Raw genomic sequence first — 15832 nt, 5'->3', positions numbered from 1 at the left:
GAAGTGATACAGGACACTTCTTAGTCTCTACTTGTTAGCCTATCATCTCTGTGCAGCACATGCAGTATTTGTGTCATCGATCCAAATGAAATGCTTCCTTTGGGCTGCGTCATGTTTCGCTCTTGTCATGGTCATTCTTTCCTCTCGTCATGTCCGTCCACAGAGCGTGTCCTTTCTCCCAGGAGACGCGTGTCCAGCTGTCTCAGCTGTTTCAGGAAGCCCCAGTTGGGTATGATGCGCCTGCGTTTCTTCACGTGATCGATGGCGTCCACCACTGTCATGTCCTTGCAGATCATTAGGTAGGCCAGGAAGAGCGTGGCGGACCGACTCCTTCCCATCACGCAGTGCACCAAGAGTTTATCTGCAGAGACATCAGTCAGGGCTGGGGTCAGTTTCATGAATGAATCAATTCCAATTTAACTGTGGAATTGGAATCAGAATCTGAGGGCGGTGGGGGGTGGGGGGGTCTGGGGGTAGGAATAGCTACAGGAGACTATTGAATTGGAAATTGGGGAAGTTTAATTCAATGAAGTTGTGTGAAATTTTATGAGGGTTTTTTCTTAATGTTTTCATATCATTTTATACATGTACAGTAAGTAGTGTTATGTGTTATCAATACCAGGGGCATAGTGGAGGGTAAGTTTACGCAAGTAAACTATTATCAATACTGAATGTACAACATGTTAAAAGTACCTTTCAAGTGGCATTTGATGCATAACATGATCATAATACATACATTATGATTGAATATACTGAACAAAAATATAAATGCAACACTTGTTTTTGCTCCCATTTTTCATGAGTTTTTATGCACACAAAAGGCTTATTTCTCTCAAATTGTGTTCACAAAATGTGTTTAAATCCGTGTTAGTGAGCACTTCACCACCTGACAGGTGTGGCATATCGATGCTGGTTAAACAGCATGATTATTGCACACGTGTGCCTTCTGCCGTGGGCTGGTCACAACACAAGGCCACAGATGTGACTGGTTTTCAAAAAGTTGCATATCTGTAGACCTGCTCATGTAAGATTCATAGTTCAGTGGCCAATAAACGTCTATTTTTAAGATAAAACTGCACATTTTAGATTGTCCTTTTATTGTGACCAGCCCAAGGCACACCTGTGCAATAATCCTGCTGTTTATTCAACAGGTGGATGGATTATCTTGGCAAAGGAGAATACAATTTGAGAGAAGCCTTTTGTGTGCATAGAAAAGGTCTTAGATCTTTTATTTCAACTCAAGAAAAATAAAGTGCTGTGTTTATATTTTTGTTCTGTATATTTGTCTTTGATTCATAGTGTTTGATTTATAATGATTAGCAAGTCAAGACAACTTCTCTACAATTTAATGGTATATAATTCAGTTATTTTTTGCAGTCATTCCAATTCAATTCCAATTCTGTCTCCTTAGAGATTGGTACAATTCCAACTCCAGGAATTTAATTGCATTCTCAATTAAATTCATGAATGGCCCCATGACATAGCCTAGATCTAAATGATAGTAGTTAAAATCAGGGAATTGTTCTAATATTACACATGAATGATCTTGTTGTTTTTGTGTGTTTGTCCCTGCAAGTCTATTGTCTTACTCTGAGGATTGCTTAGGGTTTCATCAATGAATTGGGCAGCAGAGAAGAAGCACTGGCTGAGGTCAAAGGTGGGGACATCCTCCGCCACCACGCCATAGTAGACGATGTCCATGTCGCTGTAGTAACCGGCCCCTGTGTCCACGTTGTTCCACGTCCCCTCTGCTGCGTTCAAGATGTGTGTCACGCCCAACTTCCTCAGGTGGTGCTTGTCTTTCGCTGTCTCCCTGTAAGAAGCCAGTGTGTGTGAATATTCTAATTCGCATCAGCGGTTATCTTGTGTTTTATATTCAGGCTTTCTAACTTGTCTCACTCACTCATCCCCGATGTAGACATTAGGCCAGACGTCGTTGACGTGAGTGTACGCCACACTCCCGCGGTGAAGGATCTTCTCCAGCTCATAGCCCCCAGGTGTGACATATTCATCCATAGATGCCTCCGCTGCCTTGGCAACATTTATCTTCATGCCAGCCTTTGACTGGTGAGAAGCCATTTTCTCACTGTAGCTTCCATTCACACATGATGCATTACCTTTGGGGAGGATATCACAATTGGGTTTGCCACAGCTCCCTTTCCTCCTCCATTTTTTCCCATACACAAAAATGATATACTCTCATATTATTATTTTCACATGCATCACCTTCACACCTCCGGCAAAGCAAAGGCACGGCACGACTCACCGGGAAATTGAAATCCTCGATTTTCCTACGGGAGAATTTGGTTTATTCATTTTGCTGTCAAGCCGTTCTTAAAAACAGTCGAGGTTTAATTCTGGCCGGCTTGAGTCGGGGGCAGAGATTGTGTAAGTGGTCTGTGACCGGCATCAAATGCAGGGGATATTTTTAGGCCCCCGAACCCCCACCCCCCCGAACCCCCGCCCCTCTGACCTTAGCTGCCTCGCTCCCTGCCTGTGGGGAAAACTTCCACCCAGTCACCTGCCATCCACTTCTAAACACGTAGCTTTAATCTCCGCTGCTGGCAGGAAGTCGTGCTTATCCAAACTTTGCACTAGGATTCACTGGAGTAAACAGGGCGTTCTGAGCTTCTGCTCAGCCATATGAGAGACTCCTTCATATTGGGTCAGTCTCTCTCATCCCTTCCTGCATATCTTTTTAGGCCATGTTCACACTAGGAGGCCAAATCCGATGTGTGAACTTTAATGACCTATTCGTGATTCTATATCCAGATTGGTTTTATGAGTCTGGACGCTCCAAATCTGATTTGTGTCACTTGTCCCAAACCACATAATGGAGGTAGTTTCCAATCTGCTTTTCGACTGATGCGTCTTCAGTGTGGACGCGCTGATCACCCAAATCAGATTTGAGAGTGTCTTTTGCAGGGGGCGGGGACTTGAAGAGCAGAGAGCAGACATGCAAACACTGCCAGAAACACAGTGCACCTAGCAAACTTCACTCATAATGGAGCTACTTCTATAATAATAGGCTCATTGTGTCTGGACACACAGATCCGACTTGAACACTTGCCCAAATCAGATTTGTGGCATTTGTGGCACACTCTCCCAAATCAGATTTGGGGAACCAATCAAGATAATGACTTTAGTAAGCAAATCGGATTTGCCTGTAGTGTGAACATGGCCTTAGACTCGACTTAGCCTGGAGATGGAGGCTCCACGATACCCGTGAAGGAAGACCGGCACCTCCTCGGCCCCCCCGTGGCGAAGAGAACTTAAATGTGTCAGACTGTTAGACAGATGAGCTTTTCCACAAGATGGCACATTGCCTTTGATTCTGTATGCAAGCTCCCAAAGTGTGAGTGGTGATGATGGCTGTGTTGCAGCATGGCTGGATGAAGCTGGTAACATGTCAGACAGTTTTCACACCATCCGACTCCTTTATTTTCCCCTCATATCTTCATACTCTGCCATCATTCATTCTGACAGTGAAATCATTAAACCTGTGATATCCAATTCCTTTTATTTTGACAGCATCTCTCCCTCTCTCTGTCTCTTCCTGCGAGTGCTCTGGAGAGCATTTCTTATTAAGATGGCTCCGGTGTTTCATCTCGTTTTCAAAGTCTGACCTGAATCTGTATACACGCTCAAAACCATGCTGGCATATTTCTGTCATCTTGTATCAAGCCTCTTAAGACATCACACTTTTAATAGTGCGGCGCTGGATTTCAGCAGTTTAGACACAGTATGTGGAGAAAAAAGTGAATAAATAAGTGGAGCATTGTTTATTTATAGGTACTGCAGTGTTTATTTATAGGTACTGTAGTGTTTATTTATAGGTACTGTAGTGTTTATTTATAGGTACTGTAGACACTGTGTGTTCATGCACGGGAAGGGTTTTGTCTGTTGTCTTATTTGTTTGAGTGGCTCTAACAAGCAGGAGGCAAATTCAGAAATGTGTTGTGATATTGATTGTATGTTAAATGCAAGATGCAAAATGCAGGATGTGAGGAAACTCGATGCGTCAGTCTCTAATAATATCACTTCCTCTTCCTCTCCAGGGCCAGGGACGAGTCCAGGTGGTAATGTCACTTCCTCTTCCTCTCCAGGGCCAGGGACGAGTCCAGGTGGCAGAGCTGCTTCAGGAAGCCAGCGTTTGGGAGGATGTTTCTGTGCTTGCGGACAGCCTCCACTGCCTCCATGAGGGTGAGCCTCTCCCTGATCATCAGGAAGGCTAATACCAGAGTGGCTGAGCGGCTGATTCCCCTCGCGCAGTGGACCAGCACCTTCCCTGCATGGACAATAGAGAGAAGTCACCTCAACTGTCAGCTGCTTCTACATGGATTGCACACTGTAACTCATACAGTTAAATAAGTGTCGTAGGGTGAGTGATTCTCAGTATTTTCCATATCAAGGACCCCTAATTTAGTACACATCAGGGCTGCATTTCAAATCTGAGGATATGTTGTATATTGTTAGATATGATTTTGTCCAGAAGTCCATCTGTATTGTAAGTAGAGAGATAACACTTAAACTATGATCTATTCTACATGTATAAGAATGAGGTCAAGGATAGTTTGGGGTCCCCTGCTGGAACTGCTACCTCCACGCCCCGATAAGTGGTTGAAGATGCATGGGTTGGATCTTAACTCATTGAGTGCCAGCCACTTTTGGAGAACGGACGCTCCCAGTGCCAGAGTTTTCAGAGCGTTTTCAGTGATTTCTCGAGGCCCACAGAATATTGTGTGATATTACTATGTAAACACCGAACACGTACAAAGAACGACGAGACTCTCTTCTATCATCTGCAAAAAAAAGTTTATTGATCCCATTTCTCTAAAAATGATCACTTACGGCCGTTCTTTTTGGAATTGTGAGACTTCTAGTGTTAACCATGCTGTTACGTGCAGTAACGTGACATCGCTAAGTACAATAGCAGGGCACAACTAGTTTACTTGGGCCCTATTTTAATACTACCTACACTCGTATAGTGTTAGAGGACCAAACCTGTTCTCTAGCCAGAAAGGAGGGTGCATTTCATAGTTTCTATTCTGTTCCATTTGAGTAACTTCAGCCCTTATCGTAGGTACCAACATTTCATTCCTAATCAGAATTTTAACCCTTTAAATGCGAGTTTGTTTACATGCCACCGTTTTTTATCATCATCATCAATAAAATTGCCTAGATGGACAGGCGGTGTCTGTTAGTCATGATTTTGGTCACGTTTTCATTGTGACATGACATCACCAGTGACATCATCACTGATGTCATAAATAATTGTGACATCATCAGTGATCATCATATAGACATTCATATAGACATGAGTTGAGTTATGTCTATATGATGCAAGGGCAACAAGCTGAAGTTTGTGGAAGAGGACTTTCCCTCCCTCAACCCTGAAACAACTGGAAAGCCTGAGAATCAGATGAGAGCAGTGGCCCCCCACGCTGCAGTATGGGAAAACCTCCCGAGTGTCAAACAGATGGTGTCCAAAATGCTGCTTATCAAGAAGGTTTCCCAGGAGGAATGCAGTATGGCCTTCTTCTCTGCAGGGTTCGCCAGTGCAGGCGCCCTGCCGATCAATGGCAGCGAAGATCCCATAGCGGGCTCCAGTGTCTACAAGAACCTGGTCCCCAAGCCTGCTGTGGCCCCCACCAAGAGCGCGCTGTGGAAACCCAGTGGTAGAGAGGTCACCAAGTCTGGCCTTCACATGACATGCCGAGATTCAGTCTTCACCAGCCCCGTCTCCACAGCCAAACCCAGTACCCCAACCAGTGCACCACCACCCAACACCCCAAAAGAGCAACGCCCTTCCAGCACCACTCCTCCCATCGACATTGCCCCGTCGAGGCTGAAGCTGATGCGTCACGGTCTGGACCGTAACAGCGAGTTCCTGCGAGCTCTGCAGGACGAGGGCACCGGAGAGCTGACAGCCAGCAGCAGCCCAGGGACGTCGGGAGCGGGTGAGAGCAACACCCCAGAGCCCAAAGTCGACTGCGAGGAAGTCTGCCATGAGAACAGTCTCTCCTACTCCCTCAGTGACTCCAACACCCAACACCTGTCCAGCTCCCTGGAAGCAGAGCGCAGGTTGCTGAAGGCCATGGGCTGGCAGGAATACCCAGAAAATGATGACAACTCCCTGGCTCTGACAGAGGATGAGCTGAGGGAGTTCCACACTAAAACTGAACAGCTGAAGAGGAACGGCATGCAGAGAAACAGGGTTCTCCCGAGGGCGCGCGGCGATGAGAACGGCCTCTCCTACTCCCTCAGTGACTCCAACACGGAACACCTGTCCAGCTCCCTGGAAGCAGAGCACAGGTTGCTGAAGGCCATGGGCTGGCAGGAATACCCAGAAAATGATGACAACTTCCTGCCTCTGACAGAGGATGAGCTGAGGGAGTTCCACACTGAAACCGAACAGCTGAAGAGGAACGGGGTTCTCCCGAAGGCGTGCGGTGTGACCCTCCACTTCACCCCCTGGAGGAAGGTGGCGGAGGCGCAGGTTGAAGATGGCTCAGAGTCTGACAGCAGTAGTAGCAGCCAGACCTCCGACGATGACGACTGCATCAAATCCTAACACGGCTTTACGGAACAAAACAACAGCCCAGCGAGCAACCCCCTCTCCTCTTCTCTCTTTTGTTTTTAGAGAGAGCACCATTTTGACTTATTGTTGTCGTCGTTCTTGCACCAGGAAAAACCAATCACATCCCAGTGAAGGAGGAGATTCCTGCTCCGCCAGGCATCTTTTTCCCTGCGTTTCCTCCTTCACTGCGCTTCCTGTTCCTGCCCTTTTGACCCCATTTCCCTTATTATTACGTTTTATTCTTCCTCGCTTTGTGTTCATCGAGAAAAGAAGGGCAACGATTGATGATCATGATATGCTGCTTTAAACAGACCAACTTAATTTAAAAAAAAATGGTTCATGACAAGCTGCGATGTTTCAATATGGACATGAGTGACATCAGTGATGTTATAACTCTTTCTCTATTTACCCATTGTGACATCATTTTTCATTGTGATACCATCTTTGATGTCATAAATCAATTGTGACATCAGTGATGTCATAAATCAAAATAGACATGTCTTTTTTTTCTCTCTAAAATTGCCTAGGTGGACGGGTGGGGTCTGTTTAGTCAGGATTTCGGTCAAGTTTTGTGTACATTTTTGTGCACATTTTTTGTGTACATTTTGTGTACACATCAGAAAAGTAAGAAAAGTCATGCTTTTATGCAAAAATGTCGAAGTCACTTTTTATCTCATTAAAAACAACAATAAATAAAAACTAAAAACATTGATCTCATGGCTCAAAAACGAAAATGGCTCAAACTGGTGGGGGTTGGTGAAAACGATCTCCACTACTATAATTGAAGGGCCGATGGTGGCGTGGCGCACAATTGTTCAACTGCAGTAGAGCAGACGAGGCCGCGTATGGGCGAGCTGCCTGCGAGGCCGCGCAGCGGGCAAGCTGCTTGTGCAAGCTGCTTGTGCAAGCTGCTTGTGCAAGCTCGCGCAGCGACCGAGTTCCAGGCGAGCGCGCGTAGCGCGGGAGCTGCGTCTGCTCGAGGCCAAACCAACGAGGCGCGGTAGAAATGAGCACTGCCAGTTCAGCGGGCGTGGCGAGGGACGCTAGAAAGGAGCGCGCTCTGTTTGAGGTGTTTGAGGTTTGAGTCGACAGTCGGGTCACAGTGGTTTCCCCCACGCTGACCACACCGCCCCCCCCCCCCCCACGCTGACCACACCGCCTCCCCCCAGCTAGAACGCATCTATGACGAGACATCGCCTGAATGTATTGTAGACTAGTATATTTTCCTGCCCGGAGTCTTCAAGTAAACCTTCTTGTTGTAGCCTATTCTCAAGCCTGCCTTATGTGTTCTGCATTTGGGTCCACCCTCGAACCCCTGACAGTCTTGTCTTGTGTTCAGACTCGTCTGTGGACTGGTACCTTGTTGGGCCAGTGCTTTGTGAATGAAATCGGCAGTCTCAGTGAAGAATGGGCTCAGGTCAAAGTCTTTACGATCTGCTGCTTCCACTCCATGATACAGAATGTTGGTGTCTTGGTAGAAGCCCGGCCCGGTGTCGATGTGCTGCGGCCCATCAGCGCCATTCACCACATGCGTCACCCCCAGATCCACTAGGAGGCATTTATCCTGAGCAGTTACCCTGCAAACAGCACAAAGGGCAGCTGTGTTTGCCTGCAGTGAAGCTCAGTAAATGCATTTTTCAAACAAAACACATTTCCAAATGTCCCTTCGTTAGCCAAATGCAGATCGTGCGTCACGTGCACCGACAGTGTCATATTGAATTTACCATGTTGCAGCTGAACCCTGAGGTGCCAATGTCACTTACGCATCTCCAACGTAGAGGTTGGGCCAAACCTGGTTGACGGCGCCGGTGGGCCGTCTGTTCTTCAGCAGAAGGTCGAGCAGATCGCAGGTGGGCAGTGTCTGATACCCCAGCTCCTCCTCCTCTGGGCTCATCTCGCCTTCCTTCACATAGCCCTTAGTCATGATTGTATAATTATGGCAAATTACAGCAAACATAAAGGTTTCACAGTTAGATTACTTACCAACATACTTTTTTATTTACTTGGTTTGGAAAGTTGGGCAGACGTTTATTTTTCTTTTGCTGTTTTTGATCCTCCAAGTATTGTTTTGCTTCCTGTAGGTGTTGGAAAAGGAATTAGTCAACTCTTTTGGTGCCTTGCTCTGTTTGACGTGAGCCAGTGAATGTGTCAAGGCTGCACGTTGTTGGAAAGGGACAGCTGAGCATGCCTGTGTCGAGGCAGGAGGGGTGCAGGCTATAGAGAGCCAAAGTGGAACGTCACTTCCTGCTTCAGCACTGTACCAGAGATTTTCATCCGCCATTTATTTTCCCATAGACATTTCGTAAAATGCTTATAAAAAGAGTTTTACTTGTTCAAACCAAACGGTACAGATATATTTAAAACAGAAGAGATCGCATAACATTTCACTCAGACCAAAACGTTAAAAAAAATGTGGGTTTAAAGAAAATATTTTTTCTATGTTTTTTAAAGTTTTGGTCCGAGTGAAATGTTCTATGGTCTCTCCTGATTCTAAATATAGCTGAACTATTTTTATAAGCATCTTACGAAATGTCTATGGGAAAATAAATTGCGGAAGAAAATCTCTGGTACAGTGCTGAAGCAGGAAGTGACGTTCACTTTGGCGCTCTATTTATTCCTCAGATGACGATGACAGAAGCCAGACTGCTTGTGTTGTGATATCTTTTACTAGCAAATCACAGCAGTGTTTCTAGTTGCAGTTTATTGCAGTTACAGTATCAAACACTTCAATTACTTCACGCATTGGCAATGGGCAAACATGGAATTAATAATGAAATATACTTAAAATGTGCTTTTATTTACATTCATAGCCTCTATTTCTATAGCAGATATTGACAAGAAGGCAACGTGAACATCCAAAGTAATGGATTCTTTGGTATCTTCTCAAGTCCATCCGTCAAGATTCCAGGAGCTCGTCATCATCCCTGGCCGCGCAGCTTTTTATCCAGCTCTCGGAGCTGTTCCAGGAAGCCTTCATTAGGGGAGATGTTCCTGTTGGCGCTGACGGCTTTGAGAGCCTGCACCAGGGTCATGTCCTCGTGGATCATCAGGTAGGCCAACACCAAGGTAGAGGAGCGGCTCATGCCCATGGCGCAGTGGACCAACACTTTACCTGGCAAGCGGTCCAAACAAAACTCAACATCAGTGAGGTTTGGGGCATCTGGGAGTGTAGAGTTAAAAGCAATCGCCTCCCACCACGGAGACCCAGGTTCAATTCCCGGCAGCGGTACTTCCGGCTTGGTCAGACGTTCCTACAGACACAATTGGCCGTGTCTGCGGATGGGAAGCCGGTGGGGTAGGAGTCCTGGTCGCTGCACTAGTGACGATGATGTCACAATGTCTCTGACATCATCAGTGATGTCATCAGTGACATCATTATTGCCCAAAATCATCTTATGACATCACTGGTGATGTCATAGGCACTGATGATGTCATAGGCATTCTGACATCATTAGGGCCTGTGTCCACCTAGCGTCTTTTTCCGACTGTTAAACGCTGGGAGTGCGTCTAGCCGATCTGATCCCACAATTGAGCCTTTCTGTCTCTGTTGCGATAGTTTTTCCATATGATTAGTTGCCAGAAAAGGAGCACCCAACACTGAAAAGTTAAAATATTTTCAGCTGGGAGCGGTGGGAGTCGGGCGCACAAAGACGCCAGAGCGCTGTGAAAATAGACGCTGGACGCAGCGCACTTTCTCTAGACGTCTGTGTGCGCCGGCATACGCTCTCCCCCCATTGGAAACAATTGAAAATAGACGCCAGAGCTGATGAAAACACGCTAGGTGGACACAGGCCCTTATTGACCAAAAACCACAATTGCTCGAGTGACATCACTGATGATGTCATAGACGATGATGTCACTGATGATGTCATAGACGATAATGTTGCAGTGTCTGTGACATCATCAGTGACATCACAATTGCTCAAGTGCCACGCAGCAGCCGAGCTGCATATTATGCGAGCTGCAGGGCCAGCTCGATGAGCTGCAGGGTGGGCGAGCACGGGCCGCGGGCGAGCCTAGGAATCAGTGACATCATCAGTGACATCATCACGATGTCATAAATCCCACAACATGTTGCATGAGATTGCTAGTAAACATTGAGGTTAATTGAGGCAGCTTCATGTCTCATTTTATAGCTGAGGAAAAACCACCAGGCATTATTGTTGTTAACTTTATTCCAACTGTCTAATTTGTGACTCCTCTGTGGATTAGCGTAAACGCCCCGCACGCACATCACAGAGTGGAGCACTTCTAACTGCTGCCTCAAAGTTTCCACCAATGTTGCAACAACTGTTTCTACACAGGCTAATCCCTGCTTTCTTATCATGCCTGTGGATTAGGGCGCAGAGGAGCGCGTAATTGAACTGTCTTGGTGTGTGTGTGTGTATTTCTCCTGGGGATTACTGTAGGCCCTGCCCCCGACACACACTGTCTTGGTGTGTGTGTGTGTGTGTGTGTGTGTGTGTGTGTGTGTGTGTGTGTGTGTGTGTGTGTGTGTGTGTGTGTGTGTATTTCTCCTGGGGATTACTGTAGGCCCCGCCCCCGACACACACTGTCTTGGTGTGTGTGTGTGTGTGTGTGTGTATTTCTCCTGGGGATTACTGTAGGCCCCGACACACACTGGAGCCCCCGAGCAGCCAGCATGTGAAGGAGGAGGCCGCGTCTTATTACTGTCATGTCAGATACTGCCTCCACTTTGCATAACAGGAGCAGCACAGGCCACAAACATAATTGTGTAATTTCCATGTCCAATGAAAGTGTTGCTTACAAATTACCAGGGCAATCCATTTAAAACCAATTTTCCTGTCCAAGGTCTGAGCTCATGAGAAGATTACCATGGGGGGACGATATTAGCTTGATATGATGTTTAGTGTTTGATTTGCATTTTAATGACTAATACAACTGGGGGTTGCTGTAATGGGAATTGACTGACAAATGTTTCCGTACCTGCAGTCTTTACAGGGGGTAAAAAACGGCCTTGTACTGAGTTCATATTAAAAAAAGGATGAGAAATAGCCTGTGTGTGGGGAGAGGCCCTCCTCACCTGTGGGGGAGCTCAAAGCATTCTTGATGAAATTGGCCGCTGGGTAAAAGAAGGGACTGAAGTTAAAGGTGGCCATGTCAAAAGCCTCCACTCCGTGATAAGTGATTTTTGTGTCTCGGTAGAAGCTGGCCCCCGTGTTCACGCTGAACTTCCCGTGAGCGGCGTTAAGCACATGGCTGATGTGGTGCGCCTGGAGTGTCCTCTTGTCTTTGGCTGCATACCTAATGGAAAGCAGAATAACAGGTACAGCATGTGTCAGCTGAGATAAGTACAGGAAGAGGTATCTATCATCACAGCTTCACAGTATGTCAGCTGAGATAAGTACAGGAAGAGGTATCTATCATCACAGCTTCACAGTATGTCAGCTGAGAATACATGACATACATACAGCTGACATACATACATACACACACACACACACACACACACACACACACGCACACGCACGCCCGCACACACACACACACACACACACACACACACACACACACACACACACACACACACACACACACACACACACACACACACACACACACACATACACACACACCTACACACACCTACACACACACATACATACAGTAAATACATACATACATACATACTGTACATACATACATACATACATACATACATACATACATACATACATACATACATACATGCTGTACGTACATACATACATACATACATACTGTACATACATACATACATACATACTGTACATACATACATACATACATACATACTGTACATACATACATGCATACATGCTGTACATACATACATACATACATACTGTACATACATACATACATACATACATACATACATACTGTACATACATACATACATACATACATACTGTACATACATACATACATACATACATACATGCTGTACATACATACATACATACATACTGTACATACATACATACATACTGTACATACATACATACATACATACATGCTGTACATACATACATACATACTGTACATACATACATACATACATACATACTGTACATACATACATACATACATACATACATACTGTACATACATACATACATACATACATACATACATACATACTGTACATACATACATACATACATACATACTGTACATACATACATACATACATGCTGTACATACATACATACATACTGTACATACATACATACATACATACATACTGTACATACATACATACATACATACATACTGTACATGCATACATACATACATACATACATACATACATGCTGTACATACATACATACATACATACATACTGTACATACATACATACATACATACATACTGTACATACATACATACATACATACATACTGTACATACATACATACATACATACATACATACATACATACATACTGTACATACATACATACATACATACATACATACTGTATGTACATACATACATACATATATACATACATACTATACATACATACATACATACATACTGTACATACATACATACATACATACATACATACATACATACATACATACATACAAATGTTTGCTCATTTATATGCAAGCTGTAAGATGCACACTTCTCACATGTCTCCTATATAGATCCTGGGCTGGACCTCATCCAGGTGGCCGCTGGTCCCTTTCTTTGTCCACATCAGCCTGTGGAGCTCTGAGGCTGGGGGCGTGTCATACCTGGCTGGGGGCGTGTCATACTTGCTGCCGCCCCCTTCAGGACTGGCCAAGCAGCTGATGATGCCTCTGGGCATACCTGGATGCTCCTCCTCCGCCTTCTGGCTTTGCAACCTGCATGTTGCATAGAAGCAGCGCATATTGCCATTTTGAAATACCACAAGTGGGAATTTCACTCAGCATTGTCATTTAAGCATTCGCATGTGATGCAAAATGGTACCGCGCCAAGTGCTGAGCAAGTCCTCAAAAGAGGGCAGGAGATGCCTCCATGTCTTCAGGCAAGGACAAGATCAAGGAAACACATGCACACATGGCTGTACTACTGTGATGAACTTTATTGTGTTTTAGACACACCATCTCGCTGTCTTATAGTGGGAGTATTGTCATTCGAAATGACACTGCTACTGTTAGGAGTGAAATGCATTGTGGGATGATCTTAGCCTTGGCTTTTAATGTACACCACAAACCATGCCAAGAAGAAGTGCACCCCACATAGGAACACACAATAGTGAGAAGACTTAATGATGATCTTTTTATTTATTTATTTTTTTCCCCAATCCACAGCCTAGACACAGTAGCTCTCTTGGTAAAAGCTATCTCTTGAGATACGGTAGATTGGTATTCAAGGACTATAAACGTCAGCTTTTCATTTCCTCGAGGCAAGTCCGACCTGTGCATTTACAATGGACTCACTGGGCATTGGCCAGGCTTATACTATGCAAACTGTATACATTTACATCTGTTTAGGCAGCTGTGTGATTCTGCTCTAGGCTGGCGACCATACTAACGTTGTGTATGCATTGTCTTCATTGTAAAGAAATGGAGTGCGCCTCAGCTTCCCATTTGCATTCTGCCAGTTTATGGAGACGTAATGTGGCACAGCAGCCACAGGGGGTTTGAAGACTTATTGTTGTAGCATCCATAGGATGAGTCATTGACACCAGATGTGTGAGACATATTTGTAAAGCTGTCTTGGTGTCCACTCAAACATCTTCCTGGCTTTAACACGTGCATGTCACTTCTCAGATGCATAAGAACATGAATATGCAAGGAAACCTGCATCTAAGTATCGGGCTGGGCAATACATCGATATTATCTATGACAGAGGTTCTCAAATGTTTTTCAGCCAAGGACCCCTTACAAGATAGAAAATATACCTGGGAATCATTCTGATTTCATTCATTCTGAAATCATTCCGATTTGTGATTTTGGGGTAAGCTTAAGATCCAAGTGTTAGATTGTTAGATTAGAATGTAATCCATGAACCATTTTAGCTTTAAAGCATAACATATTTTCGTTGAACTATGAAGCTTTTGCAACAAAAAATATATATATTTTTTTATTTTCCTGAAAACTTTTTGCAGACACCCTTGCAAAGTCCGGACCCCCATTTTAGAATCACTGATCTATGATATGAGAGCAGATATCGTAATATTGTGATATGGCATAAGTGTGGTCTTCTCTTTTTACCAGACTGTTCTAGCTGTCTGGTAAGCCGAAGGTCGGCGGTTCGTATCCCACCCCTGGACAAGCCCTTAACATGGGTTGCTGCAAGTACCACCTACACAACGCCGTTACAAAAGCACCAATATTGTCGCAATATTGATATTGAGGTATTTGGTCAAAAATATAGTGATATTTGATTTTGTCCATATTGCCCATGCAGCCCTATGACTTACAACTGAACATTTAGCCCACCTCGTAGAAAATACCGATATACAATTATATTGTGTATCGCAGTTCAGCCTAAAAATACTGAGATATGATTTTTGGTCCATATCACCCAGCCCTCATTCTAACCTTGTATAATATGCTCCTTGCACTCGTGTATATGTTCATGTGTTAGTCATGAATCTTGACGGCACCGCAAAGTGTGTCTCTGCTCAACTACAACATGTGCACAGAGTACCTGGAGGCTCTTCTTTCTCCTCATTGATCTATAAGTACAGGCCTTCCCTCCCTCCCACCGTCAGGGCAGAGAACTGATTTCCCTGGTGGACATGTTGAGCCGCAGCACTAGCTTTCATAGCCTCCACCCCCTTAGGCTAACCTGTGCTTCCCGCTCCACTTCTGTGTAATTAAAGATGCTATGTATGGGAAAAGTGCCCACGGTTAACAAGGAGGGCAAATAAAAATGGCTTCTTACCTCCTCCAGGCCTCCTCTTGGCAGCTTTATGAATTACACTTCCCCCTTTAGCCTCGCTGATGTGGCTCGTCTGAATATGTGGGCAAATTAATACAAGAAAAAAGTGGAGCTGATGCATCCATCATGCAATGCAATATCATCGTAGTGCTTCATAAACATGTTTACCTTGCAAAATGAAGGGGAACATACAATATGTAAATATATACACTGCACTTTATATAGGCCTGTACATAGTAATATGCAACATGAGCTATTATCTTCAACACAGCTGGGAAGAATTACATTGTAAGACACACTTGCCTTGGGTGGGAACGCTGCTTGTCAAGGGCTCTCTTTCTCTCTGCCTCTCTCACAAGAGC

General features: G+C 44.8%; 2 protein-coding genes and 1 pseudogene across 3 annotated transcripts; 1 reads left to right on the top strand and 2 right to left on the bottom strand.

Annotated features, from left to right (window-relative positions):
• Nucleotides 1–131: 131 nt before the first annotated feature.
• Nucleotides 132–2079, bottom strand: LOC310775595 (dual specificity phosphatase 29-like; the record flags this gene model as incomplete). The annotated part of the gene is made up of 3 exons (XM_083635760.1): nucleotides 132–361; nucleotides 1590–1813; nucleotides 1904–2079. The coding sequence occupies 3 exons, from the start codon at nucleotides 2077–2079 to the stop codon at nucleotides 132–134; spliced, it is 630 nt and encodes a 209-aa protein (XP_083491886.1).
• A 2006-nt stretch (nucleotides 2080–4085) lies between these two features.
• LOC310775594 (dual specificity phosphatase 29-like) lies at nucleotides 4086–13404 on the bottom strand (the record flags this gene model as incomplete). The annotated part of the gene is made up of 6 exons (XM_083635759.1): nucleotides 4086–4288; nucleotides 7940–8157; nucleotides 8344–8479; nucleotides 9510–9692; nucleotides 11625–11845; nucleotides 13226–13404. 6 exons carry the CDS (start codon nucleotides 13402–13404, stop codon nucleotides 4086–4088), a joined length of 1140 nt encoding a protein of 379 aa, XP_083491885.1.
• LOC310774864 (vasculin-like protein 1 pseudogene) lies at nucleotides 4548–6574 on the top strand (annotated as a pseudogene). The gene is made up of 3 exons: nucleotides 4548–4562; nucleotides 5348–6202; nucleotides 6419–6574. The product of its transcript is annotated as a vasculin-like protein 1 pseudogene (transcript).
• Nucleotides 13405–15832: the final 2428 nt, after the last annotated feature.

This window comes from Poromitra crassiceps (genome assembly GCF_964638095.1).
Source record: "Poromitra crassiceps genome assembly, chromosome: 4".
In the NCBI taxonomy this organism is placed as follows: domain Eukaryota; kingdom Metazoa; phylum Chordata; class Actinopteri; order Beryciformes; family Melamphaidae; genus Poromitra; species Poromitra crassiceps.
The sequence above is the reverse complement of the archived record's forward strand: the minus strand, read 5'-3'. Positions and strand labels throughout refer to the sequence as shown.